At 45.0% G+C, this 26737-nt stretch overlaps 2 protein-coding genes and 1 long non-coding RNA gene across 5 annotated transcripts in view; 2 read left to right on the forward strand and 1 right to left on the reverse strand.

Moving 5' to 3' along the window:
- Window positions 1-12867, reverse strand: FAM161B (FAM161 centrosomal protein B). Its single transcript, XM_007095082.3, has 9 exons — window positions 12714-12867; window positions 10231-10553; window positions 8636-9186; window positions 6706-7052; window positions 6270-6397; window positions 4189-4353; window positions 3885-3984; window positions 1860-2002; window positions 1-1094 (listed from the first exon to the last, which is right to left on the reverse strand). The coding sequence occupies exons 1-9, from the start codon at window positions 12765-12767 to the stop codon at window positions 956-958; spliced, it is 1950 nt and encodes a 649-aa protein (XP_007095144.1). The 5' UTR covers window positions 12768-12867; the 3' UTR covers window positions 1-955.
- LOC122239661 lies at window positions 8285-12771 on the forward strand. The gene is made up of 3 exons (XR_006218986.1): window positions 8285-8601; window positions 10636-10789; window positions 12662-12771. It is a non-coding gene; the product is annotated as an uncharacterized LOC122239661 (long non-coding RNA).
- COQ6 (coenzyme Q6, monooxygenase) overlaps window positions 12778-26737 on the forward strand; it is a 15330-nt gene continuing 1370 nt past the window's right edge. Inside the window, exons 1-8 of one of the 3 annotated variants that reach the window (XM_042990085.1) lie at window positions 12778-12852; window positions 18056-18190; window positions 19554-19612; window positions 19904-20027; window positions 23018-23148; window positions 23840-23947; window positions 24038-24100; window positions 24284-24391. In XM_042990085.1, the coding sequence (XP_042846019.1) occupies window positions 12828-12852; window positions 18056-18190; window positions 19554-19612; window positions 19904-20027; window positions 23018-23148; window positions 23840-23947; window positions 24038-24100; window positions 24284-24391 (753 nt within the window). In that variant the 5' untranslated portion in view covers window positions 12778-12827. Of the gene's footprint in view, window positions 12853-13036; window positions 13250-18055; window positions 18191-19553; window positions 19613-19903; window positions 20028-23017; window positions 23149-23839; window positions 23948-24037; window positions 24101-24283; window positions 24392-26737 lie in introns of those variants that run through there. The other 2 variants (XM_007095083.3, XM_042990084.1) reach the window with 2 other exon arrangements.

Genomic DNA, 26737 nt, shown 5'->3' on the forward strand with positions numbered 1-26737 from the left:
TGTCAGAGAATTTTCACATTTATTGAAAATGAACCTCGGGCTTACGCACATACCATGCACACAGTGGCATATTTTAAGCAGATAACAGGAAAAATTAACTGCCGTCTTAAATTCAGTAGTTATAGTTCTTAAGTTGTTAATGACATGCATAATCACCCTTTGTTATGTAGATTGAGTTCATGTCAATATCTTGTATTCTTAAAATGCCAATTTTTATTTTCTGTAGCCCTTACTTTTATACTAGAGCAGTGGTTCTTAACTGGGAACATTTTTGCCTGCCCACTGCCCCACATATGGCAATATCTAAGGACATTTTTGTCATAACTGTGGAGAGGGCATTACTGGCATCCAGGGAGTAGAAGCCAGGGATGCTGCTAACGTCCTACAATGTACAGGACAGCTCCTTCTCCCAACACCCAACACCGACACACTCATCTGGCCCTAAATCAATAGTACTGAGGCTAAGAAACCATGTACTAGAAGTTGCAGACCTGTCTTCCTGCAAGTGTTTTGTTTTCCCACACAATATTTCTAAGTAATGTTTTAATTGGTTGCCAACAGGAAATTCCTGGCTTCTGTTTGAAAACTCAGTTGCTGATCTGGCAATTCTGGGCCTGGGTTCTAGCTATTAATAGTGTACCTTATACCCAGCCCATGTGATCCATTTGTTTCCTAACTGGCCCCTGTAGGCATTTGGGTGTGTGCTCCTTTTTTAAGTAGGAAGCCCAAGAAGCGAGAATGCTTAACTCTGCTCTGAATCCTCCACCCTGAGGCTTTTCACTTTGATTTGCTTAAACCATTCCCTGTTTGTTACCTGCTACTTTTTTTCTTGCTACTTTTCTTATCCTCATTCTCCAAGAGTAGCCATTGGCTCAAAAGCCAAGTTTTGCCAGCCTTGACTCAACCCCAAGTTAGTTACTTAATATTGAAAAGCAGTAATTTTAAGTGCTACTGATTAAGCAAGTGATTTGAAATTATCTAGCAATTCATGAGACAGCTCCTCCAGTTCTTTTTTGGGGCTTGTAGGCTGTTGTAGAGATTCTTCTAAATCCTGCTGTGGATTTCTGGTGCCGAGTTTTGTAGTTTCATGGGTGCTACAGAATAAATTAAAGCATTATGAAATAAAATGTTTGTAATTAAAGCATTATGTAAGGCTTAAGGATGGTTTCAACATTTTCATTATTTTATATGGGGGGTAAAGGGAAATTTAAATTTCTAGGGGGAGAACTGGGATAGGAATTAGGGGAGGAGCCATTAGGATTTAAGAAACAAAGTTGAGAATAATGGCAATAACTATGCTTTTCTCCCTTTGATTCCAGTGGAGGGGTGGTGCTCATGAGTTACTTTTTAAAGAGTGCTAGGTTTCAACAAGCCACGGTGATCATGCTGGGGGGGGGGGGGGGCGGCGGGGGAAGAGACAGGCTTTGCTTGTTTAGGATATTATACCTTTTATCATGCATCTTTAAATGTTTTTACTTTCAATTACCCAAACAAAATAAAAAGTGTTAGAAAAGCAGTTTTATCATTTTATAGTAAGTAAAAATACATATGTTTGTCTCTCAAAAGTGAAGTAAAAATATTCTTGACTGATGGCCCTAGAACTAGAATTGGAAAAATGATCTGTTTCAAATCGAAGGAACCTAAACCTAATATACAATGGTTATATTTTATTAACAATAACAACTGCACTTATTCTCCCAATTTAAATATATTATCTGGAGATCTCTGGGTTAGTATTCTATAAATACAGGATTGTGATCTCAAAATATGTGTGGCTGTTCTAAAGGTCCCTCCCAGTGGCATTACTAGGGATCGTAATCTGAGAGCCACAGGGTGACAGGAGCACGTGAGATTATTACCTGGGACATTCAGGGACTTCTGATTGCTCCTTCCATTGTACAGCCCTGGTGCCCTCACCCTTGTTCCTCACAAAGTCTTCATCCAGCCCAGCCTGCTTCAGGGTGTCTCGATACCGTTGTTCTGCTTCTTTCCTAGCAAGGTCCTGAGGAATGGAAACAAATCTGCTGTAGCTGTCTTGTGAATTATAAGGTAATTCTAAATCACTTGCTTAATCCACATGCCTAAAATTGTCCCCTAACCCAATCCCCATTAGTGCTGGGCACAGATTTACATGAAAATTACTTAGAGCCTGTTTTCAAGCCTTAAAGTGGATTGGAACTACCTGAAGATCTTGTTATAATGTAGATTCTCATTTGGTAGGTCTTAGATAAGGTTCGAAACTCTGTGTCTAACACTACCAGGAGATGCCAACTGTGAATTTGGGAGCCACACCTTTGAGAAGCAAGGATTTAGATTTTTGGACCACCAAGTAAGGCTCAGATGAAAAAAATGGACTAAAAATGTTTTAAGATTTAAAAGCAACCACGAGCACCTGGGTAGCTCAGTCAGTTAAGCGTCTGACTCTTGATTTTAGCTCTGGTCATGATCTCACAATATGTGAGCTCAAGCCCTGTGTAGGGCTCTCTGCCGGCAGTGCAAAGCCTGCTTGGAATTCTCTTTCTCCCCACCTCTCTCTGCCCCTCCCCCGTGCTTTCTCAAAATAAACTTAAAAAAAAAAAAATAAAAGCAATCAAGCCATCATCAGGAACACTAATATACAACAAATAGAAAATAAGCTGCACTAGTAACACTCTTAACAGGATAGATGGTCTGTATGTGGACCAGAAAAAGGTTATTTTTTTGTTTTAATTTAAATGTTTAGTAGCAAAATCATATAGAGCACTTTGTATTTTTCCTAGAGTGGTGAAAGATCTGTTGAGATCTGAGAGTGAGCTTTGCTGGAAAGAATTAACATAAAGAGGAAAGATCATGAGAGATTTTGAACAATGCAAGTTGCTAAGTAAATCCAGTCCAGACAGTCCAGCATGTGTGCAAGTGTGTGTGTGGTATGTATGGGGGTGGGGAGGGGTGGACTCAGGAAATGCCTAGATAACACACTGGCTGTAAGATGGAGATAATGTCCAGCAGTTGGAACCAGGTTACTAGGGAACCCCAACTTTTGTCTGAAACTAGAGAGAAGAGGGATCGACAGCCTGATACAGCCCAAAACTTCCAGGGATAGTGGCCTTTCTAAGGCTGTTCAGATAGCTCCAGAGCTCCCTTAAGGAGGAGATCTCAACTGGATCCAACTTCCCTAAAAGTCTAGAGAACATCTTAAAATGATTCTTCCATCCTGAAAGCCACTTAATCTGAAAAGGGCTTGCTGGGGTGCTTGTGAGCATCCCACCCTCTGGGGACCTATAAATGTGCCACAGCTCTAGAGGCTGGGGATGCCCAGGGCACCAGCACCACAGGGGAAGGGATGATGTTAGTAAATTAAAGGGATTCTCACTAACACAGCCAGACTGTTACTGTGTATGTGGCATCTAGCCCTCAGTCTAGTGAAAGCTAGACTGTAGCGAACACTCCCAGAAGTGAAACACTTCACAGATGCCCCTGGAGTCTAGTCTTGGGTGAAATCAGTCCAAGCAATGTTCACCATTGCACCACTTCTTTGGGCGGAAATTGGTAACAGGCTCAATTTTGAATCTTTCTGATCCTCAAGGAAATGTTTAATACCCAGATATTAAACTTTTCCATCATTTCTTTTTTTTTAATGTTTATTTTTGAGAGAGAGAGAAAGATAGAGCATGAGTGATGGAGGGGCAGAGAGAGAGGGAGACACAGAATCCAAAGCAGGCTCCAGGCTGTGAGCTGTCAGCACCCAGCCTGACATGGGGCTCAAACTCAAGAACCATGAGATCATGCCCTGAGCCGAACTCAGAGGCTTAATTGACTGAGCCACCCAAGTGCCCCTCTGTTCCATCATTCCTAAAAGCACTTTCATCCAAGACTGAGAGAGAAGAATGATGGCTTAGTTTTACCTTGGTAACTTGTTCAAAGAGATAGGGCCTTGTTTGTATTCTCTTCTTCATTTCTTCCAATTCTTTCTTATACTCTTTTGCTCTTTTACGGTCATTGTTCCTGGAATTAACAAGATTTTTAGAATGAATTCTTTTTCCAACCCTTCATTCCAATTAAGCAGAGTAACTCCCAAAGACATTGTAAATTCCTAACTGCCTAGCAAAACTAAATCCTTGATTGTGTGCGATTATAGGAGCCTACTTTCAAGGGCAATGATCTGTTGGATCCCAAGACAGACCCCCCTGGCACATGGAGGACACTGACCGATTCTCTTTCAGCTTTGCTTTGAACACTTCCTCCAGGCTTTTATGAGGATCCATGGCTTTTGCACGCAAGGTCACAGATTTAGACATCGCTTGACACTTCTTTTTGTGCATCTCCAACCACTGAGTACTCTCATCTGTTTTGTCCTTTTTTTCAAGTGAACTTCTGAAGAAAGGAGGCAAAAAACACACAGATGACCAACTTGAGTATATTAAAAGCACTCTTAGTAACCTCTGGAAAGTGAAATGGTGTTTTCTATGAGTGGGGTAATTTACCACACCGGCGCTTCAGAAAGAATAGGATTCTGAGATTGGCAAATGAAGCCTTTCCAGCACTATGGACATGGTGATTTTCTGCCCCAGGAGAAGTTCAATAATTGAACTGAAATACAATATCCTTACACTAAGGCTTCTGGCCTGTCTGGAAACAATACTAATAGTTGCCATTTGCTGAGCTACTCTACTCTGAACCAAGAGCAGAAAAGAATCAAGTGCTTTATATCAATTACCTTTTGTAATCTCCAGAACTGCCCCATGAGGTAAGAACTGTAAGCCCCTCTTTTTATAGGTGAAGAGAGCGAGCCTCGGAGAGGATAAGCCACTCACTCAAAGCTACCCAGCATGCCAGTGGAAAAGCCAGGATTAGAACCAGTATGTCTGACTCCCAAGCCTTTGCCCCTGACCACTACACTGTAAACAGTGGGCTAGAAGGTGCCTGGTTTCGTGGTCCTTTGGGACCACAGAGAACTGGAAATAGGCCTCTTTCCATGCACAGTTTGGGGTTAACTTATAGCAAGCACTTAGTCTGTGTAAGTATCATTTGACAAGGTACTATAGAGGGAAAACAACTGGGTGCCTGGGTGGCTCAGTCTCACGTTCCAGCCCCGCATCAGGCTCTCTGCTGTTAGTACAGATCTCGCTTTGGATCCTCTGTCTCCCTTTCTCTCTGCTCCTCCCCCACTCATGCTTTCTCTCAAAAATAAACATTTTTTTAAAAAAGAAAAAAAAAACCACCAAGATTCTTGCTTGAAGGCATGAAAGTGTAGTCTGCTATTATATCAAACTCCCCACTGCTGGGAAGCAAATATGGATATCCCCTCGGGGGGCCAGCCTCTGGCCCATAAGGCCTACCTTATTGGGACCTCAGGACACCGATGCGTTTAGCCTTGATTTAGTAGCTCTGACTATGACATTTGAGGAAGAAGGGAGTATCTCTTGGATTCTAAATATATTTCTAAAATCCCTGTTGTGGAGCCTAAAGAGCCAAGTTGGTTAGCTCCACAGGAAAGCACTAAGATGCTCGTCCTCTCCCAGCGCTAAACTGCTTGTTACACCACAACCTTTCGTGCTGACCTCAGCTCAGAGGTCTAGTGGAGGAACTCTTGCTGGGGCGCTGGCTCGTCGAGAACAACACCATGACAGAGGCCAGTTAAAGAATGAAAAAGTAAGGAGGCTCCTGCTTCCCAACCGACTCTGCTAGTTCGGTTGAACTAGCAGAATCTCAGAGAATCTCAAATCTGTGCAGTGGATGCCTTCTCTTTGTGACAGGGTCAGCCACCTGCCAACAGGTTTCTCTGAATTCCTATTCCTAATGGCTTCCTCTCTCATCTGTGTGTCTTCACTTATGTTGTTCTCTCTGGAACTTTCTTTCTTTCCAGCCTTTGGCTAATTCCTCATTCTTCAGACATCTACTAAAGAGAACCCTGCCCCAGGCTGCCCAGAGCCTCCCAGGTCCCCTGTATTTCCCTGTCATTGCACTACTCACAAAGTAGTAGTTCTTTGATTTTCTATATTTCACACTAGCTATTAAACTATGGGCTCCATAAGGTATCTCCAGCCTTAACATTGTGACTGGCACAGAGTAAGTCCCCCATGAATGATGGCCAGATGTTCTCCATCACTACATGTGGAGAGTTACCTGTATTCCTGTCCTGATCAGAGAAATCCCTTCCACCCATTTAGGTCTCTGTAGTAACAGGAGAGGAGGCCCAGCAGCAGGATGGTTTCTAGCATTTGGGCCAGAATCCGAGCACTGACCACTGAACTTGGTCCTGGGCCAAGATCTCGAGCCTGACCACTCACCTGACTGCAGACTCCCTCCTCCTGGTGGCATCTGTGATGTGCACAGGGAGGGTGTTGGCAGAGAGAGAAGCAAGGCCACTCAGAGAACGACTCCTTGGCAGGGGTGTGGCTGGTGACTGTGGAGAGTCCTAGAAGAAACGAAGGCTGGTATTGGTGGGACAACAACGTGTGATTAGTTTCTATTGTAAGTAGGATTCAATTTCAGTGAAGGACTAGTCAGACCAGGAATCTTTTTTTTTTTCCCTGGGATTAAGGAAAGAGTAATGAGTTCCCAAGTTTATTACCAGGCCAAGAGTTGGATATCAATCCAACAGCTGAGCCAGTGTTTTTAAAAAAAACAAAAATGTCATGAGAAGTGCCGTATGTTGAGACCCGGCCCATTTCTGTATTTTGGGTCTCAGGCCAGGACCCTCCCGTAACTGCCCAGGGCTCTCACCCTCCTCTCTCCAGAGGTGGTGGTGTCACAGGGCCGCTGAGCGCGACGCAGGCTGCCAGTTCTCAGCAAGAAGGGCTTGTTGTGAGTCACCTCTCTGGTGTCCCTTCTCTTGGCAGCTCTTCTCTGGAAGGCCTTGTAAAGGCCCTCGTAGTCAGGGACAGCAGGATTCACACGAGGCTGGAATCCAAAGTCAGTCTGCAGAAACCCAAGCTTTTCCTTCTGGGTTCGGGTAGCTGTTCGAGGCTGGGGGTCAGCCCGGCTGCTGGAGGAGATGATAGGGGAGGAGGCCATCTGGAGCATGTCTAGGGCTCGCATCTGGATGCGAATTTTCCTGAAGAGCTCCGCTTCTGTGGAGAAAAGGTCAGGGTGGTGATGGGTGACAGGGGACCCCGCCTCATACCTAAAGGTTTGGAGAAGGTTCCCTCTAAAGCTCTAGTGCAGTATTGTGCTGGAGACGATTGCCAGCTTTGCAGGATTTTGTGAACCAGTTGACATCATATGGGAAGCTCCACCTTGGCCAGAATAGGTGTATTTTTACCAGGGAAAGTGGCAAACACTACAAATCAGCTTGCTGCTTCTTTTCTGGAGAGAGCTCATTCCTAAATGTTCACCAGGACACCCTGCCATGTGCCAGCAGGCTGCAGAGGCAGCCACCATTTACGTTTACTGAGCGCTCTCTGCGGTTCCTCCTTCAGAGGCCAAGCCGGAGGGGTGAGCCGGTCTCCTTGGCTCAAGGAAGGGCCCCGCCATCCACCCAGAGGCCCAGGTTATTGCCCAAATCATTCCTGCCTGCCTTCTCTCATCAGTACCCCGTCTTGCAGTCTCCTCCTCTTTAACCATGTTCCGGTCTGGCCTCTCTTTACCATCCCTGCTGCTAATTTCAGTCTCTCCGCTGAACTGGTGGCATAGTGTCCCATAGATCAGCATCCCTCCGGTCCTGTCCCTCCCCCTTAATCATCTCCACAGCATCAGAGTGATCTTTCTGAGCTGTAGATCTGATCCTGAGCCACCCTGTTTGAAACCCTTCAGTTAGCTCCCCGGTGCCCTTGGGATAAAGTCCAAATTTCCTCCCCCTCCCCCAGGTCTGGCCCATGCCTGCCTCTCCCTCCCTGCTCCCTCTTCTCTACCCTCCATCCTCCTCCCATCCCTTGAATGTGTTCAGCCTCCTCTTACCTCCACGCTGCTCTCTCTGATGCACTCTTCCTCCGTCTTCCCTGAATTAAACACACTGCTCATCCTTCAGGGTCAGCCTCAGTGCTCACTTTCCCTGGGGACCTTCCCTATCTGTCCCCACCGCCTCACCATGTCCTAAGTTAGGTCCCTCTATTATGTGCTCTATATGACCCTGGAGGCTCCCACCTCTAATCCTTGCAAATGACTCCTCACATTTGTAATTTTTTGTCTGTTATCTGTCTTCCTCCCTTGTCCACAAACTCCATGTCTGTTTATTGAACACAGAGGAGTGCCTGGGGCTTGACACATTACTAAATGAGTAAAGCCTGAGTCCTTTCATCGTACCACATTTCTTGAAATGTGCAAGGTCACCAGGATGGGGGGTGGGGGGGGGCAGGCGGTAGGAGCTTCCCTCAGGGGCAGCTGGTGGTAGCACCGGCCCAAGCTGGTCCCTGGATGCCTCCCTGGTTCTCTGTTCTTGTACCTGTGCTGCTGCAGACGCCTTCACACCCACTCACTGAGAGAGAGGTCATCAGGGCAAACTTGGAGAAGGCTGCATGACCTCTCACTCTCCACTCCTTACAGGGCTCCCCCATGATACAGACGGACCCAGCCGGCATGGAGCGTGGCCTTGAGGCCCATCCGCCCGAACAATGAACTTATCTCCAAGCCAGGCTGGCCCCCCGAGCCTAAGTCTCCACGGCACGTCTTGGTACTCCCCAGGTAGGAGGCAGCAAGGTGGGGAGGATGTCTTTACCTTGGAGTTTGTCCCCGAGGGCTGGCTCCAGAATGGACTTGGGGATCCTTCTGGTGGCATTCTGCTTGGGGACGTTGGCCTTAGCTGTGGCAGCCAACTCCCTCTGTTTAGCAGCTTCTTTTCTCTGCTCCTCCTTCATGAGGAAGCTGAAGGGCTTCAGGGAAGAGAGGAGCCGTTCCTTCCTCTTCTGGATCCCTGCCTGCCTGCGGGCCTCATTGCGCTCCACGATCTCCTGGTAGAGGGGCAGGTAGACGTGTGCTGGCACAGGCTGTGCCCGGAACTGCCGCTGGCACTCGGCCTCCTCCTGGGCCTGCCTCTGGGCCTGCGTCCTCTCCTGCTCAAAGGAAGCAGGTGAGGCCAGCCACTGCGCCTTCTTCCGGGCCTCACGCAGTGTCATGCGGAACGGCCGCGGGACCGTGATGGTTGATGCCCAGGAGCTGATGCTTCTGTGCTGCGAGGGAGGCCTGGAGCCTGAAGGTGGCTGGGGCTGAACCTTGGGAGTGTCGGAGGGAAGGCTGCTCAGGGAGCTGCAGCACCGTGGGGAGCTGCACCTGGGGGGAGAAAGCAGCTGTGCGGAGGCCAGGCCAGGCTGGAGGCCCTTTCCTCCTCCTGCTCCTTCCCACACCTCCCTCCCAGAAGACGGCAGCTAGATCCTGAGCCTAACACAGCCCCGCAGGTGTCTGGGCCTGTGCCTTGCTCCTTCCCTCAGGCCATCTAGCAGCCCTAGTTGAAAGTCTTTCCTCAGAATTGATTCAAGATTTGCCACTTTGCTTCTAATATTTTCCTTTAAAGATTTAATTTTTTAATGTTTAAAAAAATGTTTATGTATTTTGAGAGAGAGAGAGAAGAGTGTGTGAGTGGGGGAGGGGCACAGAGAGAGGGTGAGAGAGAATCCCAAGCAGGCTCCGCACTGTCAGCCCAGAGCCTGACTCCAGGTTCAGTCTCATGAACCGTGAGATCACGACCTGAGCCGAAATCAAGAGTTGAATGTTTAACCGACTGAGCCACCCAGGTGCCCCTTAAAGATTTTCTTTTTAGGTAATCTCTACACCCAATGTGGGGCTCGAACTCACAACCGTAAGATCAAGAGTCTCACGTTCCACCGGTTGCCCTGCATTCCATTATCTTCATATGGGAGAGAGAACAGTACAATGGTGCAGAGCAAGGCTTTGGAGTCAGACCCAGGTTCAAATCTTGCTTCAAACAATTACCAGCTGTGTGACCTTTGGCAGGGTTTGCTTGGAACCTCAATTTCCTCATCTGGAGAATGGCAAAAATAATAGCTACTTACAGGGTTAGTGGGAGGAGAAAATAAGATACGGTGTAGGCGCATATAACAGGGCTGGGCCAAGGTAAACGTACCTTGTTGCCATTCTCAGGGAGGTAGTGACAAAGAAATCCCTTTAATCAATTCGAGTGCTTCCAATGACTAAGGGTTATCCAAAGTGATTTAGGACTGCTGGGTAGGAATCAGAACGTGTTTGGCTCCGAAGGCCTGATTCTGAGCTGGAGCCTCGGTAAGGGACAACTTTACTGAGGAAGAGGATGAGGCCCAGAGTCATGAAGCAGCTGTTGAACTGCAGGGCCTTCCTTACCTCGGAGATGCCGGGTACTGGGCCTCGGGCTTCCCCCTGCCTTTGTCTTGGAAGAAACTCTCCAGGTCCTCATCGTCTTCAGAGAAGTTCTCGCCACTGTCTGGGTTGTTCTGATAAAGGGATTCCAACAGGCACCACCTGCCTTTCGGCTTTAGTACCTGCAGGGTCTCATAAAAGCTCCCAGTGGAGTCCGAAGAATTAGAAACCGTCTCCTCCTCCAGGCTGAGGAAGTCATCGAGTGTGCCAGCCCTGGGCAAAACCAGCCCATCCCCAGACAGCTCTTCTTCCGTCTCTGTGTCTGAGGAGGATTTGGGGGGAAATATCTAAAATGAAACAGAAAAGACTGTGGGTCAACTATAATTTCAAATTTTCTCAAAGCCTAACTGTTAATTTCACTTTGAATAGGTCTCTGTATATTAGCGACTGGGAAGGAACGAAGAAGAATCAGATGTATTCCTTGCTTTAAAGACATTTCACAAATTGGTATGTGGGCATATGCTTGGTTGAAGGGCAGGAAAGGGAAGCAGACGGCTAACGTTGGTTCCCTACTTCATGTGCGGTGAGCATTTGCAGAGTACTTACTCTGTATCATGCATTCTGCCCCTGGCACTCCAGGAATCCTACCCGTGACCTTGGCCACACTCTGGGCCTTGCCCTATTTGGGTTTCACCTACTTTTTTCCAGTCTTGCTTTTCCTGCTTCCTTTGTCTACACCTCTGCTTTCCTAATAGTCTACCTAATATCCCACCTGTTACTAGGAATGAGTAATTAACAGGACAGACAATGTGGTCTAGCTGAAAGAACAATGTCGTAGAAAGTGGAAACCCAACTGGGTTTAAGTACTCCATTCATTTAGAAAATAGTTTTGGGGTGTCTTATGTGCACTGAGCATTAGGCTGAGAACGAGTCAAGCACATGAAGCTTACATTCTAATGAGAGGGAGAGAGACAAGTATATGATAATAAATTCAATAAAAGCCATAAATTGTGACATTACACAGTGATGAAGTGGCTTTAGGAAGCTTTTCTGTTCATAAAATCCCATCACAAGTACCACTAGGAATGTATCTGTAGTCAGAGTTAGGCTTATTAATTTATTGGAATACACCAGGAAAAATTATAGGGAACTTGTGTGGGGGCGGGGGGAAGAGTGGGGACTTTCAGTAAGAGGGTGGGGGAGGGGCTTTTTCTAGGGTTGGCTTTTCTTGAATGATTCTGAGGAAGAGAGTGGATCCCTCTGGATCCATTCTGGATGGATGCTGTCATGAAGAGGGCACACTTTGGTATGTGGGTGACAGCAATTTTTATTGAAAAGGTAACTAGAACAAGGTGGAGCTGGGTAATTGGTAGTTAAGCATCATCATTTAGAAGGGGGTGTTGGTCTCTTTGTAGGCACACTGTGGCCCTTTGAGAAACACTGTTTTCTGCTAATCTGGCTGCTGGCCTCATTACAGTCTGAACTGGACTTTCTCAGTTCTGGGCTGATCTTTACTTTCTCGCTGTGGAGGAGTTTTGGACTGACATCTGATTGATGAGAGGGAGCCAGCCTTGCTAAGATCTGGGGTAAGAGGGTTCTGAGTTCTAAGGAACAGCAAATGCACAGGCCTTGAAGCAGGGACCTGAGGCAGGAACAAACTTGACTCTTGGAGAGTTAGAAAGAGGGCCAGTGTGGCTGGAGGACAGTGGTATTCTCGAGATATCCTTAGAGAGGCTGGTGTGGGGCCAGGATTGGACTGTAGACAATGACTAGTTGTGTCTAAGAAATCAGTGAGGCGTAGGCTGCTGCAGGCCTCCAGGTGATATTGGTGATGGTTTTCCTGGGTTCTCCAAGGTCCAGCTCTAATAGTGAAAAGAACACTAGATTCTGAGTCAAAGGTGTGTATGTGCTCCAGCCCTTGCTCTGCTACTGAGGAGCATGTGATCTTAGGGAAAAATTTTTAAAACGACTTTATTGAGACACCATACAGTTCACACAACTCACTTACTGAAACAGTACAACTCAGTGAGTTTTAGTACAGAGTTGTGCAACCGTCACAATTTTAGAGCATTTTAATCACACCCCCCCCCCCCCCAAAGAAAGCCCATACCATTTAGCAGTCATTCCTAGGGACTATTTTCCCTAGTCCTTTCGACCCTTCCTTCCCAGCCTGCCCTAAGCAACCACCAATCTACTTTCTGTATGGATTCTTCTGTGCCTCAGTTTTCTTTTCTACCAAATGGAGACAGCAATAGTACTATTAGTCTTAGGGTAGTTGACAGGATAAGCGAAAACCGAGGGCCACTGCTGTGGGTCTATGAAGGGCCTAACATAACGCTCAACCCGTTAGAGTCCCTTGCGGGTCCCCAAACGCTGCTGATTTTAATCCCACACCTCTCCGCGACACGCCCCTGACGTCTGTCTCCAAGGCAATGACAAACAGTTTCCTCTTTAGAGACTCCTTTCCGGGCGCAGACCGAATTCCTCTCCTTCTCTTTCTCTCTCACCTGCCGACTCCACTGAGCGCCGCCGGAGGCTCCCGGAGGCCTCCCGACGGTCATCTTCTCCGCGGGGCAGAAAAAGAAGCGGCGGTGACAGCGGCGTGCTACGCTTTGGCTGCGATGGCTGCACTAGCTACGCGATCAGGTCTCTGATTGGCTCCCAGGCGGATGCCTGAACCAGTCCCCCTTCCCAGGGAGCCTCTAATTCTTCCCGCCCAAGTTGGCAAGGATCGTTTTCTGATTGGCCTACTCTTTGCGCATTCTATATCCGGTTCTAAAGCCGCAACTGAAGCAGTTAGTGATTGGAGGGCTCTGCTCCGGAAGTGCAGCAAAAGGAGGGCCTAGCGGGGCGCCAAGTACACTGCCGGTCAGCGTCATGGCGGCTCGCCTGGCTCTGAGCCGGTGGAGGGCTGCACCTGCAGCTGCCGGGAGAGGTCCGCTGCTTTCCTGCCGGCGGTGGTCGGGCGCCAAGGCAGACACCGTGTACGATGTGGTGGTGTCGGGCGGAGGCCTGGTGGGCGCCGCCATGGCTTGTGCCTTGGGTAAGCGCATCTCCAGGCAGGTAGTGGGGAGGAGCGGGACCGTGGAGGAACTGTGAGGACCGTGGGAGCCCTGCGCGACGCGGGTTTTGTGGTCTTTCCCCTATCCAGAGGAGCCCCAGGGCAAGCGTCTGGTCCTTCAGGATTCCGAAGGGTCAGAAGTGGGAGGAGGATCCTTAGGGGTCATTCTAAATCCCGCCCTTTGTAATTTAGGAATGGGCACAGTCTGAACGTATCAGGCCTTGTATTGGGCTAGGCATTTTGTTTCTTTTAAAAAATAGCTTGAGATATAATTGCATATTATAAAATTAACCCATTTAAAGAATGCGGTTTAATGGTTTTTTAGTATGTTAACAGATTGTGCATCCATCCCCGCAGTAAATTTTAGAACATTTTTATTACCCTCCCCCCTCCAAAAGAAACAGGAACCACTGAGTCGCTGCCCATTTCCCCCAAAGCTCCTCAACCCTAGGCAACCACTCCTGAACATTTTGGTCTCTCTAGATTTGTTTTTTTCCTGACATTTTTATATACATCGATTTTGCTTAATGTTTTAAAGGTTTATCCAGGTTGTATCTGTACCAGTACTTTTTTGTTGTTGTTGTTGTTTATTTATTTTGAGAGAGCCAGCGCTCGAGCAGGGCAAGGGCAGAGAGCGAGAGGGAGAGAGAGAATCCTAAGCAGGCTCCGTGCTGTCATTGCAGAGCCCGATGGGGGCTGTGTCCCACATACTGGGAGATCATGACAAAAGTCAAGAGTCACTTGACTGAGCCCCCCAGGTGCCCCACTAGTACTTCCTTTGTATGGTTGAATAATATTCCATTGTGTGAATGTATTTGTTACCTTCGGTTTGTTTGTTGATGGGTATTTGGGTTGCTTCCACTTCTGGACTATTACAGATAATGCTATTTTGTGTACAAGCTTGTGTGTAAACATATTTTTGGCTACTTGGTTCTATTTCTAGGAGTGGAATTGCTGGATCACATGCTAACTGTTTTGAAGAGCTGCCCAATGGTATTTCAAGGTGCACATCCTGGACGGCACTTGATACTGTATTTTTGTTTGTAATCTTCCTAGTGGGTGTGAAGTGGTATTTCCTGGTTTGACTTGCATTTCCCTAGTGAGTGAGGATGTTGAAGTATCCTTTCATATGCTTATTGGCCGTTTGTATATCTTCTTTGGAGAAATGCCTATTCAGAACCTTTCCCCATTTTATTTCTATGTATGTATATCTTTTTTAAGTTTATTTATTTTTAAGAGAGAGAGGGAGAGAGAGAATTCAATCCAGGCTCCATACTGTCAGTATGAGCCTGAAGGAGTGCTTGAACTCACAAACCATGAGATCATGAGCTGAGACAAAGCCGGCTGCTTAACTGACTGAGCCATGCAGGCACCCCTCATAATCTTTTTTTTTTTAATTAACTTTTTTTTTTTTTTTTTTTTAAGAGACAGTGTGAGCAGGGGAAGGGCAGAGAGAGCACGGGACAGAGGATCCAAAGTGGGCTCTGTGCTGAGAGCAGTGATGCAGGGCTTGAACCCCAGACTGAGAGCCCCGATGCAGGGCTTGAACTCCCAGACTGAGATCATGATCTGAGCCAAAGACGCTCAACCAACTGAGCCACCCAGGTGCCCCACTCACAATCTTTTTTCATTGACGTGTAGTTGACCCCACGTTGCATCCTCATAATCTTGATTGTAGGTTGTGCAGATAAGGAAGGTAAAACTCAGAAAGGTTAAGTAACTTGCACTCAAAAGTCAGTAATTAGGAGATACAGAGCCTTTTTGAGACACAGAACTTTCTGGCAGGTATATACCTTTGCTTTCTAACCGTCATTTTGGTTGTACCTATTGGTAATTGGGCTAAAGTATGACTGATTGAGTTTATCCAGGCGGAGCCCAGGAACCTTTATTTTTAACAAATACCCGCAGAGGTGGAGGCCTGGAGACCACACTTTTGAGAGTGAGAAGCACTGGGAAGAGCTTAATCTTGTAGTGACTTTAGCTTTTACACTTGATCTTAGCCAAAAGGCCGAGAAGCGATTGGTGACTTTAGCTTTTAACTTTTCATAGAATTCTGTATGATATGTACCTGAAAAAATTTCTAGTCTTACTAACACCTTGAGTGTTAATGTTTGTATTTAAGTTTTTCCCTTCCTATTTTGTTCTTTGTCTTACCATCTCTCCCAACACCTCAAGGAGGGAGAGCAGCAGGGCTTTCTTTTATCAACCTTAAACAGAATTCTGTATTGTAATTGTTTATTTTCCTGTCTCTTCCACAGAAGTATAAATTCATAAAGTCAGGACTGACTTTAAGCATTCACAGTACAGAATTCTCTGTATAGATCTACAAAAGAAAGGTCAAGGGCCCAAATACAGCAGGTTGTGAGAATCACTGCTCTAAGTTAAGTCAAAACTACCAAACACAGGTTTACAAAAGAAAAATTTCACACACCAACTAATTTCCTTAAAAAGCTCAGAGAAAATAGTAAGTGCTAAAAAGGTGAAAGCTGGAGCTCTGGAAGGTTTGGAAATCTCTCATGCAGTTTATTCAGTGAGCAAGCTGCTGCTTTTTTCCTGTAAGCAGTTGGGACGCTGGCAGGTGCTCAGCCTTTTACAGGCAGGTGTGTGTGGGATCATTTTCTCCTGTTGAGTCAAGTAACCTACCAAATTGAGAAAAGTCTCAAGCATGCTAATATTTCCCCTTGATTATCACAGCTTGTATTCCAGAGAATACTGTCAGTAGTTTATGTGGCGATCAACCTTTTTATTTCAACATCTACTTAATCTAATCGTTTTAAGTGTATTTATTTTATTATTTTTTTTTAATTTTTTTTTTAACGTTTATTTATTTTTGAGATAGAGAGAGAGACAGAGCATGAATGGGGGAGGAGCAGAGAGAGAGGGAGACACAGAATCGGAAGCAGGCTCCAGGCTCTGAGCCATCAGCCCAGAGCCCGACGCGGGGCTCGAACTCACGGACCGCGAGATCGTGACCTGAGCTGAAATCAGACGCTTAACCGACTGAGCCACCCAGGCGCCCCTTAAGTGTATTTATTTTGAGAGAGAGAGAACATGAGCACAAGCAGGGGAGGGGCAGAGGGAGAGGGAGAGAATCCCAAGCAGTGTGGAGCCCGACGTGAGGCTCAAACTCAACGATCCCATGAGATTATGACCTGAGCCAAAACCAAGAGTTGGTCGCTTAACCAACTGAGCCACCCAAGTGCCCCTCAGAATCCACTTAATTTTGGGCAGCTGCTTTAAAAGTGAAAAATTAAAACATAAATAAATAAATAAAATAAAAAATAAAATAAAAGTGAAAAATTTTCAGTAGGCTCTTCATTTTCCCCCTTAAGTCAGTTTTTCCTGGATTCTTCTTCAGACTCACATTAGTTTTTGTTTCAGTCTTGAAATATCTATATTTTCCTCTCGTTGTTATTTGTAAATTGTATTCTCTAGTGTTTTTTTTTTTCCAAATAAGTTTTCAAAAATGTTAGTTTAAATAGCTAAAAGATAAAATACTGAACCTATTTTATAATGTGTTTGGAAATATACTTTTTCTGTTAGTTTCCTTGTGTCTTATTTAACAAAAACGTGCATTGTATATTTTGTGGATTGAGAAGATATGGCAGGTGCTGCTTGGGAATATTAGCCCTAAGAAGTGGTTCCTTGCCCCCAAGGAATTTAGATCTAGCTAAAGAGAAAGATTTGTAAATAATAGAAGGAAGAATAAAATGAAAGCTCCCTAGAGGGACAAGCAGCTGACCTCTGCTGGGGGAGCAGGTGAGGAGGTGAGGCTTGAGCGAGCCGGCTCCAGAGGGAAGAGTTGGCCCGGTGAACATTGGGGTGGAGCAGCTACTAGAAGGCATAGAGGTATGATGGGCCAGAAGGCGGTCCTCGGGGGAGTGTGGCTGCCCTCGACCTCCAGTGCAAAACAGCAGCGCAGCAAGGTGGGGGGCAGGTGAACGTGGTAGTGTCTCCGTGCTGCTCACTGCCTATTCCTCTGGAGCGACCTTGATTTTCACACTCCTCAGTTGAATGTTCCAATAATGCCACTCTTCTAATTTAGATTCCGGAGAATGTGGGGTTTTTATCGTTACTGAGTAAAATCTCCGGTGTTTCTTCTCTGGTGATCCTAACACATTTTTTTTTCCTTTCCTTTTTTGGCCGCAGCAACTCCCTGCTTCCTGTTTCCATGTCTTTCTCTGGGATATTGTGGCGGGACTGTATCTGTGCTGCAGTTGCCCAGTAACAAAATCCCTTTTTACTTCCCTATATAGATGTTTGAGGACCAGAGTTGGAGGCCCAGTTGATGTATTTTTTGGGCTCCTTTTCTTTTACAAACTAATTCTTTATTCTTGATTTAATCTTGACGCCACAATAAATGTTGCTTGTTGAATATTCCATTTTTCTGTTGAGCAACGTTTGTATATTTTTAGTGACTGAAATAGTTTCAAGATTAGGAGTATCTGGTGTCTAAGTCCTTCAGCCTTTCTCTTTTGCTTCTTCCTCTCTAAGGAATTCTGGCTCATTATGAATTTTGCCATTATTTGTTTCTGTGCAAATGGCAGGTGTTGGACTGTCTAGAGAAACCTTAAAGTCATGGGCCGGGTAGTTCAGATGGCTGAAATAGTGGTATGTGTTCTTGCTTAGGATTCTGTGTGGTGTTTCCTTTTTGTGTGCCCTGTGAGAAATATGTATTCTAAGAGCGAATGAATTAGTTAATCTGTTGTTTCTCTTGGAAACAAGAAAAGGAAGAAATCCTGATATGATGTAAAATGTTGATTTTTTTTTTTTTTTTTTTTTTTTTAGGACATGATACTCATTTTTGTGACAAGAAAATCCTGTTGCTAGAAGCAGGTCCAAAAAAAGTATGGGAGAAATTGCCAGAAACTTACAGCAACAGAGTCAGCTCCATTTCCCCCGGCTCTGCAACCCTTCTCAGTAGTGAGTAGATGTTTCATAGAACCGGTCTCTTGTTTCTCTTGGCTTTCCAGTGTGCCTTGTAGGGCAGAGTCTCCAGAGCATCTGGTGAGGAGGGAGCTCATTGTGGGGGCGGGGGGGGGGGGGGGGATGGTGTAGGTTATCTAGTTCATCGTTGAAGATGAGGACCCCTGACACTGTTAAAAGTGTACCTAGTCTGAGAAAGACCTCCTTGGGACCTGTGGGTCCATCATGTAGGCTTCCTTTGTGATGTTGGGTCATTATGAATTGATGGAATTGAAACTATATGAACTAATTATGACCATTCACTTCTGGTAGGAGCACCCTCTTCACTCCCAGAGTCAGCCCTCTGGGGAGCTAGGGAGTTTGCATGCTAGATGCTTTTGGAGTATAGATGGAATGTGTGCACATGGAACCCATTAGAAAGCCGTCTTTAGGTTTCTGCCAAATGTTACTCCCTCAGGCTATCCTATCTAGAACCACCCTGTCAAAAATTAGACTCTTCCATCATTCTTTAGCCTCTTACACTGCTTTTTCTTCATAACACTTAGTACTACCTGACAATATATTACGTATTTTTTACCGTCTGTGTCTCTAGCCAGAATGTTAGTTGCAGAAGGGCAGGAACTTTGTTTGGTTTCACAGTTTATGCTCAGTACCTAGAATTGTGTTGGGCACATAAGTAGGTGCTCAATAAAGAAAAAGTCTTTTTTTTTTTTTAAGATATTACTTTTAAGGAATCTCTACGCTCATTGTGGGGCTCGAACTCATAACCCCATGATCAAGAGTCACGCGCCCTGAGTGAGCCAGTTGCCCCCCCAAAATAGTCTTTATTCAGAGTTTAACTTCTGTAGGATGGTGAAAAACAATGTGGGTTTGGTTTCCTTTTTTATCCCCCCCCCCTTTTTTTTTAAGTTTACTTATTTATTTTGAGAGAGTGTAAGTGAGAAAGGGGCAGAGAGGAGAGTGGGGTAGAGAGAGAGAATTCCAAGCAGGCTCCACACCACCAATGCAGAGCCCAATGTGGGGATCGAACTCCCGAACAATGAGATCATGACCTGAGCTGAAGTTGGATGCTTAACCGACCGAGCCACCCAGGCACCCCCCTTTCCCCTAACTTTAATGTGATTTGACTTTTTGATTATGAAAGCTGTGCCTTTTTTCATGCTATATAATCTGAACTGGGGAGCAGAGTAGCTTAACTCCTGGCATCAAACAGGAAGAAATGGCAAGTATTTTCCAGTTTGTCATTGGAGAACACTGAAAACAACCTCTTACTTCAGAGGTTAGAAAGACAAGGAGAGCCTAGGAAGGGTGTGGTCCCACAAGGTTGCTCTGGCCTATATATAGATCCTTTCTTTTGTAGGTTTTGGTGCCTGGGACCACATCTGCAACATGAGATACAGAGCCTTTCGGCGAATGCAGGTGCCTTCTTTATCACTTTTGGCAAGATATCTTGGTTGTCTTGGGTTAAGATATTGAAGTCCATATTCTCCGTATTTTCTGTGAAAGTGGGAAGAATCGAAGTTCCCACTCAGTCTAAGGAGTCGGGGGAAGCATTCTCGAGAGAATTTTCTTCTTACCTTCTGTCTCCTGCCAGAGGGACTGACATTGTGATTTTTCTGGTTCTGTCACTTGGGAAAGCAGTAGTTTCTGACTGGAGTAATGCTTTCTTTTCCTTGGGTTATAATACAAGTTTCCCTTTGTGTTTTCCAGGTGTGGGATGCCTGCTCAGAGGCCCTGATAATGTTCGATAAGGATAATCTGGACGACATGGGCTATATAGTGGAGAATGATGTCATAATGTGCGCTCTCACTAAGCAGCTGGAGGCTGTGTCGGGTGAGGCACCCACTTCTTACATCTTCCTTTTACTCTGGAAGGTGAACTACTTTAGAAGTATCAGAGGACTTACTGGAAAAAAGGACGCCTTTTACAGAGACTGAACATCCACCATAAAGAAATCCTCTGATGGGTATTTTAGGGTTGTTCTTCTCTTTTCTTTTTTTTTTTTTTTTAATTTTTTAGTTTTTTTTTAATGTTTATTTACTTTGGAGGGAGGGAGAGAGAGGGAGTGTGTGAGCAGGTGAGGGGCAGAGAAAGAGACACACAGAATCTGAAGCAGGCATTGAGCCCGACACGGGGCTCAAACTCAGGAACCACAGGATCATGACCTAAGCCACCCAGGTGCCCCGGGTTTTTCTTTTCTTTCTTTCTTTTTTTTTTTTAAACAGTTTTACTCCGGTATAATTTACATACCATAGAATTCACCCATTTTAAGTGTACAATTCAGTGATTTTTAGCGTAACTATAGAGTTATGCCACCATCACAATATCATTTTAGAACATTTCTGTCACCTCAAAAGGAAACCTTATGTCCATTTACATCCATTCCCAACCCCAGCCCCTGGCACCATTGATCTACTTTTCTGCCTCTCGGGATTTGTCTATTCTGGACATTTCATATAGATAGAATCATACAGGACATATGTATCCTTTTGTGTCTACTTCTCGCACTGAACATATCTTTGAGATTCATTCATGTTGCAGCCCTGTTAGTATTCCATTCTTTTTTATTGCCAAGTAGTATTCCATCATGTGGATATACCACATTTCATTTATTCATTCATGAGTTAATGGACATTTGGATTGTTTCCACTTTTTGGCAATTGTGAATAATGCTATGAACACTTGTGTACAAGTTTTTGCGTGGACATAGGTTTCTGGGTAGATACTTAGGAGTAGACTTGCTGGGTCATATAATAATTCTGTGTTTAACATTTTCAGAAACTACTAAACTTTTTCAAAGAGGCTATACCATTTCCCTTTCCCACCAATGATATATAAGGGTTCTAGTATCTCCACATCCTTACCAACACTTACTTTTCACTTTTATTATGTTTTTTTTTTTTTTTTATTATAGCCATCTTAGTGACTGAAATGGTATCTCATTGTAGTTTTGATTGTATTTCCCATCTTTTCCTCTGCTTATTGGCCATTTGGAGAAATGACTATTCAAAATCTTTTGCCCATATAAAAACTGGATTGTCAGGGTGCCTGGGTGGCTCAGTCGGTTGAACATCTGACTCTTGATTTCGGCTCAGGTCATGGTCTCATGGTTTGTGAGATCGAGCCCCACTGTTAGTCTCTACGCTGATAGTCAGGAGCCTGCTTGGGATTCTCTCCCTCCTCTCTCTGCCCCTCCCCTGCTTGTGCACTCTCTCTCTATAAATATAAATAAACATTAAAAAAAAAAACAAAAAAAAACACTGGATTGTCTTTCTTTTTCAGTTACAAGAGTTTTTTATATATTCTGAACATGAATTCCTTATCAGATACATAGTTTGCAAATATCTCAGAGTTCTAGCTTTCTGATATGGGATAATAACTTACCCATGTAATCAACTTATGTGCAACTTTTTTAAAGATTTTTTTTAAGTTTATTTAATTTTTTTTATGTTTATTTATTTATTTAGAGAGAGAGAGTGAGCACGAGATGGGGAGGGGCAGAGAGAGAGGTGGGGGGATAGAAAGAATTCCAAGCAGGCTCTGTGCTGTCAGTGCAGAGCCTGATGCAGAGCTCCAACTCACAAAATCATGAGATCATGATCTGAGCCAAAACCAAGAGTTGGACACTTAACCGACTGAGCCACCCAAGTGCCCTTTTTTAATTTATTTTGAGAGAGTACCAGAGTGAGCAGGGGAGGGGCAGAGAGAGGAGGAGAGAGAATCCCAAGCAGGCTCCATACTGTCAGCAGTGTGAAGCCCAGTGTGGGGCCTGAACCCATGAACCACAAGATCATGACCCAAACCAAAATCAGGAGTCAGACGTTTAACTGTTTGAGCCACCCAGGCGCCCCCAAAATTTTAAGTAATTTCATGCTTTACCGACTGAGCCAGCCAGGCGCCCCACCTATGTGCAGCTTTTAAAGATAACTTAGACCTGGGGCGCCTGGGTGGCTCAGTCGGTTAAGCGTCCGACTTCGGCTCAGGTCACGATCTCACAGTCCATGAGTTCGAGCCCCGCGTCAGGCTCTGTGCTAACAGCTCGGAGCCTGGAGCCTGCTTCCGATTCTGTGTCTCCCTCTCTCTGACCCTCCCCCGTTCATGCTCTTGTCTCTCTCTGTCTCAAAAATAAACAAACATTAAAAAAATAATAAAAAATTAAAAAAAAAAAGATAACTTAGACCTAATATTTGGTCACTTAGAAACATGTTCCGTAATATATTGGTGGAAAAAGTATGTGTCATATCCTACATGTGCACTGTGTCTATATGCATAGGAAATCACCTGGAAAGCTAGATGGCAAAGCTTTAACTGTAGTTGCCTCTGAATGATATGATTAAGGGTGATTTTTCCCTCCCTTTTAAATCTTTGTTGTTCAGACTTCCAGTAGGTGTATCATTTTTATGATCAGAAAAGTAAAACGATTTCCAATGGCAAGAAAAATCTTATGAAATCTAGAACTTACCTGGGCCCATGGGATTCCCACCCTGTTTATTCCGAAAGCACATGTGGATTCGCTTAGGCACAGAGGGAAACTACAAGAGCAGTGAGTGTGGAGATGAGAAGAAAGAATCCCTGGTGCAGGCTGGTAACTCAGTGAGAGTTGATTTTTTTTGACACTGATTCATCCCTGTGACTTTTGTCATTTATCAGCTCTCAGACCATAGCATTAATTATAGGAGTTATTTGTTAGATCTTTTCTTGCTTAGGGGTAAATGATAAGAGACAGCTGTCTTGAGAGCTCGCTTTAGATCTAGTTAGGGCTTTTTTCTCAGCCGTGTGGACTGCCTTTCTAATGTTTTGTTTTCTCTCTTCTGACCTCCTAGACCGTGTGACGGTTCTCTACAGGAGCAAAGCAGTCGGCTATACCTGGCCTTATCCATTTCCCATGACAGACTCCAGCCCTTGGGTTCATATTACCCTAGGTGATGGCAGCACCCTCCAGACTAAATTGTTGGTAGTTGAAAATTCTTATTTTGCCAGGGGTCTTGCATAGCCATAGCTTATTCTAAACTCTAAGGCCTTTAGTTTTTAGATCTAAGCTATAGTTGAAGTTAATTTTTGGCAGAGCTTTTGGTTATAAGGACCAGTACCCACCTAGGCCAACTCAAGTTAATATGGTGTCGTTGTAAATCCTGTATAGGAAGCAGTCTCCTAGACCATCTTAGGTCTGGAAATAAAAGAAACCTGGCCTCACAGGGACAAAAACCGGAAATTGAGGTTCTTTTTTCCCCTCACAGGAGTCCTGTAGTCAATCCATCTCATTGTATTCCCCCCCTTTTTTTTTGTTTGCCAGCTTCCTCTTTTACTTGACATCCATTCCTAACCTTACAACAGGAGTGTTCAGCTCCAGTGCTTGCCTTATTGATTTCTAGTTCAAACATCAGGAGAATTTGGCCAAGCTAACCTCTGGCTAGTACCTCATGGAGGACATGTCCAGCTTTGGTCCATTAGCTGAGACTGGGGTCACCTAGGTAAGGCTACCCCTCCAGGGGCTGTGAGGCAAGCGTGGTAACAAGTTGTCTGCTACAGATGGGCTTTGAGAACAGGTGGACCTAGAGAAAACTTAAGGAGACAGAAACAAACCTCTGGAACAGTTTCATGTATTCAGAAGTTATAAGGCTTAACAGGCTCTTGTTTCCGTGCAGATTGGTGCAGACGGTCACAACTCAGGAGTGCGGCAGGCTGCTGGGATTCAGAACGTCAGCTGGAACTATGATCAGTCTGCTGTTGTAGCTACTTTGCATTTATCGGAGGTAAAGTCCTGAGCCCACCATCTGGGGACCCTGCTCGTGTTTGATGGGTACTGAGTACCTCTCGTGAGAACTCTTTTCTTTCAATTGTAGGCCACAGAAAACAATGTAGCCTGGCAGAGATTTCTTCCCTCTGGGCCCATTGCTCTGCTCCCGGTAAGAAGTCCTTCTGGCTACTCTGCTTAAACATGCCCAGCCTTCCTCTTTTAGGGCTTCACTTTCTCTCAACCTTTTTCTGCTTTCTAGGGAATATGCCCAAGCTAACTTTACTTCCTTTGTGCTTGAGAGCTCCCAAGAACAGAAGTTTTAGCCCTTAGCATTGGTGTTCTTTTGACACAGCTCTCAGACACCTTGAGTTCCTTGGTTTGGTCCACATCCCATGAACACGCAGCAGAACTGGTGAGCATGGATGAAGAAAAGTTTGTGGATGCCATTAACTCTGCCTTTGTGAGTATGAATTTGTCCAGCTGATGACGTGTTGCAGGGTGGTAGATACAGAAAGGTGTTTTGATGAAGGAAAAAGGAATAACCAACCAGCTGCCCCTTTGTAAGTGGGTTATGTGAAGAGGAGGGCATTCTGGGAAATGAAAAACAATGGAAATTAATAACTTCTGTGCTTTTTTGTGGTTGTGGGCTGTTGTGCTGACTGAAACAGCTGCCTGGGCAGTAGTTAGCATTGGCCTTTTTTTTTGAAGCTGTAATATTTGGCTAGTTTTGAATAGCTATGAACTTTGGAAGCCTGATTCATTAGGAGTGTTCTGGAGAGGAGCTGAGCACATTTCAGCAGGGAGCTAAGTTTTGTAGAGGCACCTGGGTGGCTCAGTCGGTTAAGGGTCTTGACTCTTAATTTCAGCTCAGGTTAAGATCTCACAGTTCCATGGGTTTGAGCCCCACGTGGGGCTCTGTGCTGACAGTGTGGAGCCTGCTTGGGATTCTTTCTTTCTTTCTCTCTCTCTCTCTCTGCCCCTCCCCCACTCACATGTGTGCTCTCTCTCACACATGCTCTCTTTCAAAATAAATATAAACTTAAAAGTTTTGTAGACAGACATGGATTCAATACTGTTATGGTTCTGTTAATCTCCTAGAAAAGGGAAACAGTATCACCAGCCTCTCAGAGTTTAATAATAATAAAAAGTCTAAAGACTGTTTTAGTTTATTTTTGAGAGTGCGTGTGTGTGAAAGAGATTGAAGCCTGATGCAGGGCTTGATCCTACAAACCATGAGATCGTGACCTGAGCCAAAAAAAATAGCCAGATGCTCGACTGAGCCACCAGGTACCCCAAAAGTCTAAAGACTTAAAAAATGAGAGAATTTGGGGCGCCTGGGTGGCTCAGTCGGTTAAGCGTCCGACTTCGGCTCAGGTCATGATCTCACAGTCTGTAGGTTCGAGCCCCGCATCGGGCTCTGTGCTGACAGCTCGGAGCCTGGAGCCTGTTTCGGATTCTGTGTCTCCCTCTTTCTCTGACCCTCCCTGTTCATGCTCTCTCTCTCTGTCTCAAAAATAAATAAATGTTAAAAAAAAAATTTTTTTTTTAAAAATGAGAGAATTTATGTAAAATGCTTAGAACATACCTAGTACGTTGTAAGTGCTCAACAAATGGTAATGATTATTCTGGAGCAGATACATAAAGCCTTTAATAGTATTGACACCAGTGGGGTAATTTGGTGGCTCAGTCGATTAAGCGTCTGACTTTGGCTCAAGGTTCGTGGGTTCAAGCCCCACATCGGGCTCTGTGCTGACAGCTCGGAGCCTGGAGCCTGCTTCAGATTCTGTCTTCCCCGTCTCTTTACCCCTCCCCCACTCATCCTCTCTCTCAAAAATAAACATTAAAAAATTAAAAAAAATACTGGCACTAGTAATTTTGGAGCTTCAATACCACATTTATCTAAAATTCACTAATAGTAATAATCAGCAACATTTATTGAGTGCTTACTGTGTGCCATGTGCAGGTGAAGAGCATTACCTGCATGTATTTAATGCAGTGAACCACTGAGGTAGGTGCTATGATCATGCTCATTTACAGCTAGGTTACTTGCCTAACGAGGTCATAGAGCTAGCGGTAAAGCTGGTTCAGAAATCAGGCTGGTCCTTGAGCCTGTGGTTTTAACTACCAAACTCTCTACTACTTCACTAGTGACTTCACAGTAGTTTTACACTGAAGAACTTAGGCTTCACTGTTCTGGAGCAGCAACAGGAGTAAAAGGGGCAGAGCCTTTTAGGCTAAAGTGCCTTCCGAAGTAAATGGTGAACTCTACCCCTCCTCTGGTCATTTAGCGTGTATTCCTGGCACAGACGTTTTCAGTGCATTCATTTGGCAACAATTACATGTGCCTTCTATGTAGAAGAGTCTGGAAATGGACAAATGAGACACAGTCCCCGCTCACAGACAAGTGAGGGAGAAAGATACTTAAGTGACAGTTTGGGAACAGTGGTACAAGTATTTATAGGGTGTTGGAGCACAGAAGAGGGTTTGCAGGGAGGTTCACAAAAAGTGGTGACAGCTTCCGGATGCTATGAGGGTTACCCTGGTGAACTAGGAGGACATTCTAGCAAAGTGGGGAATGCCAGAAGCAAGAGGATGTTGTAGAATGAGCTATGCTGTGGCTAGTGTGTGGTTTTAAGGGTTAAGGTGAAGTGAAAGGTGAAGTTCAGAGGTAGACAGGAGCAGCTCACGAGCAGTTTGGCTTGAGCCTAAAACCTGGGGGAAGTTGTGTTCTGTATTTGTTTAAGGGGGCCTGTCACCTGCGGTCTAGATCAGTTTGGCATGTGAGGTACTATTAACTCTTGGCTGT

Source organism: Panthera tigris, chromosome B3 (assembly GCF_018350195.1).
Source record: "Panthera tigris isolate Pti1 chromosome B3, P.tigris_Pti1_mat1.1, whole genome shotgun sequence".
NCBI lineage: Eukaryota > Metazoa > Chordata > Mammalia > Carnivora > Felidae > Panthera > Panthera tigris.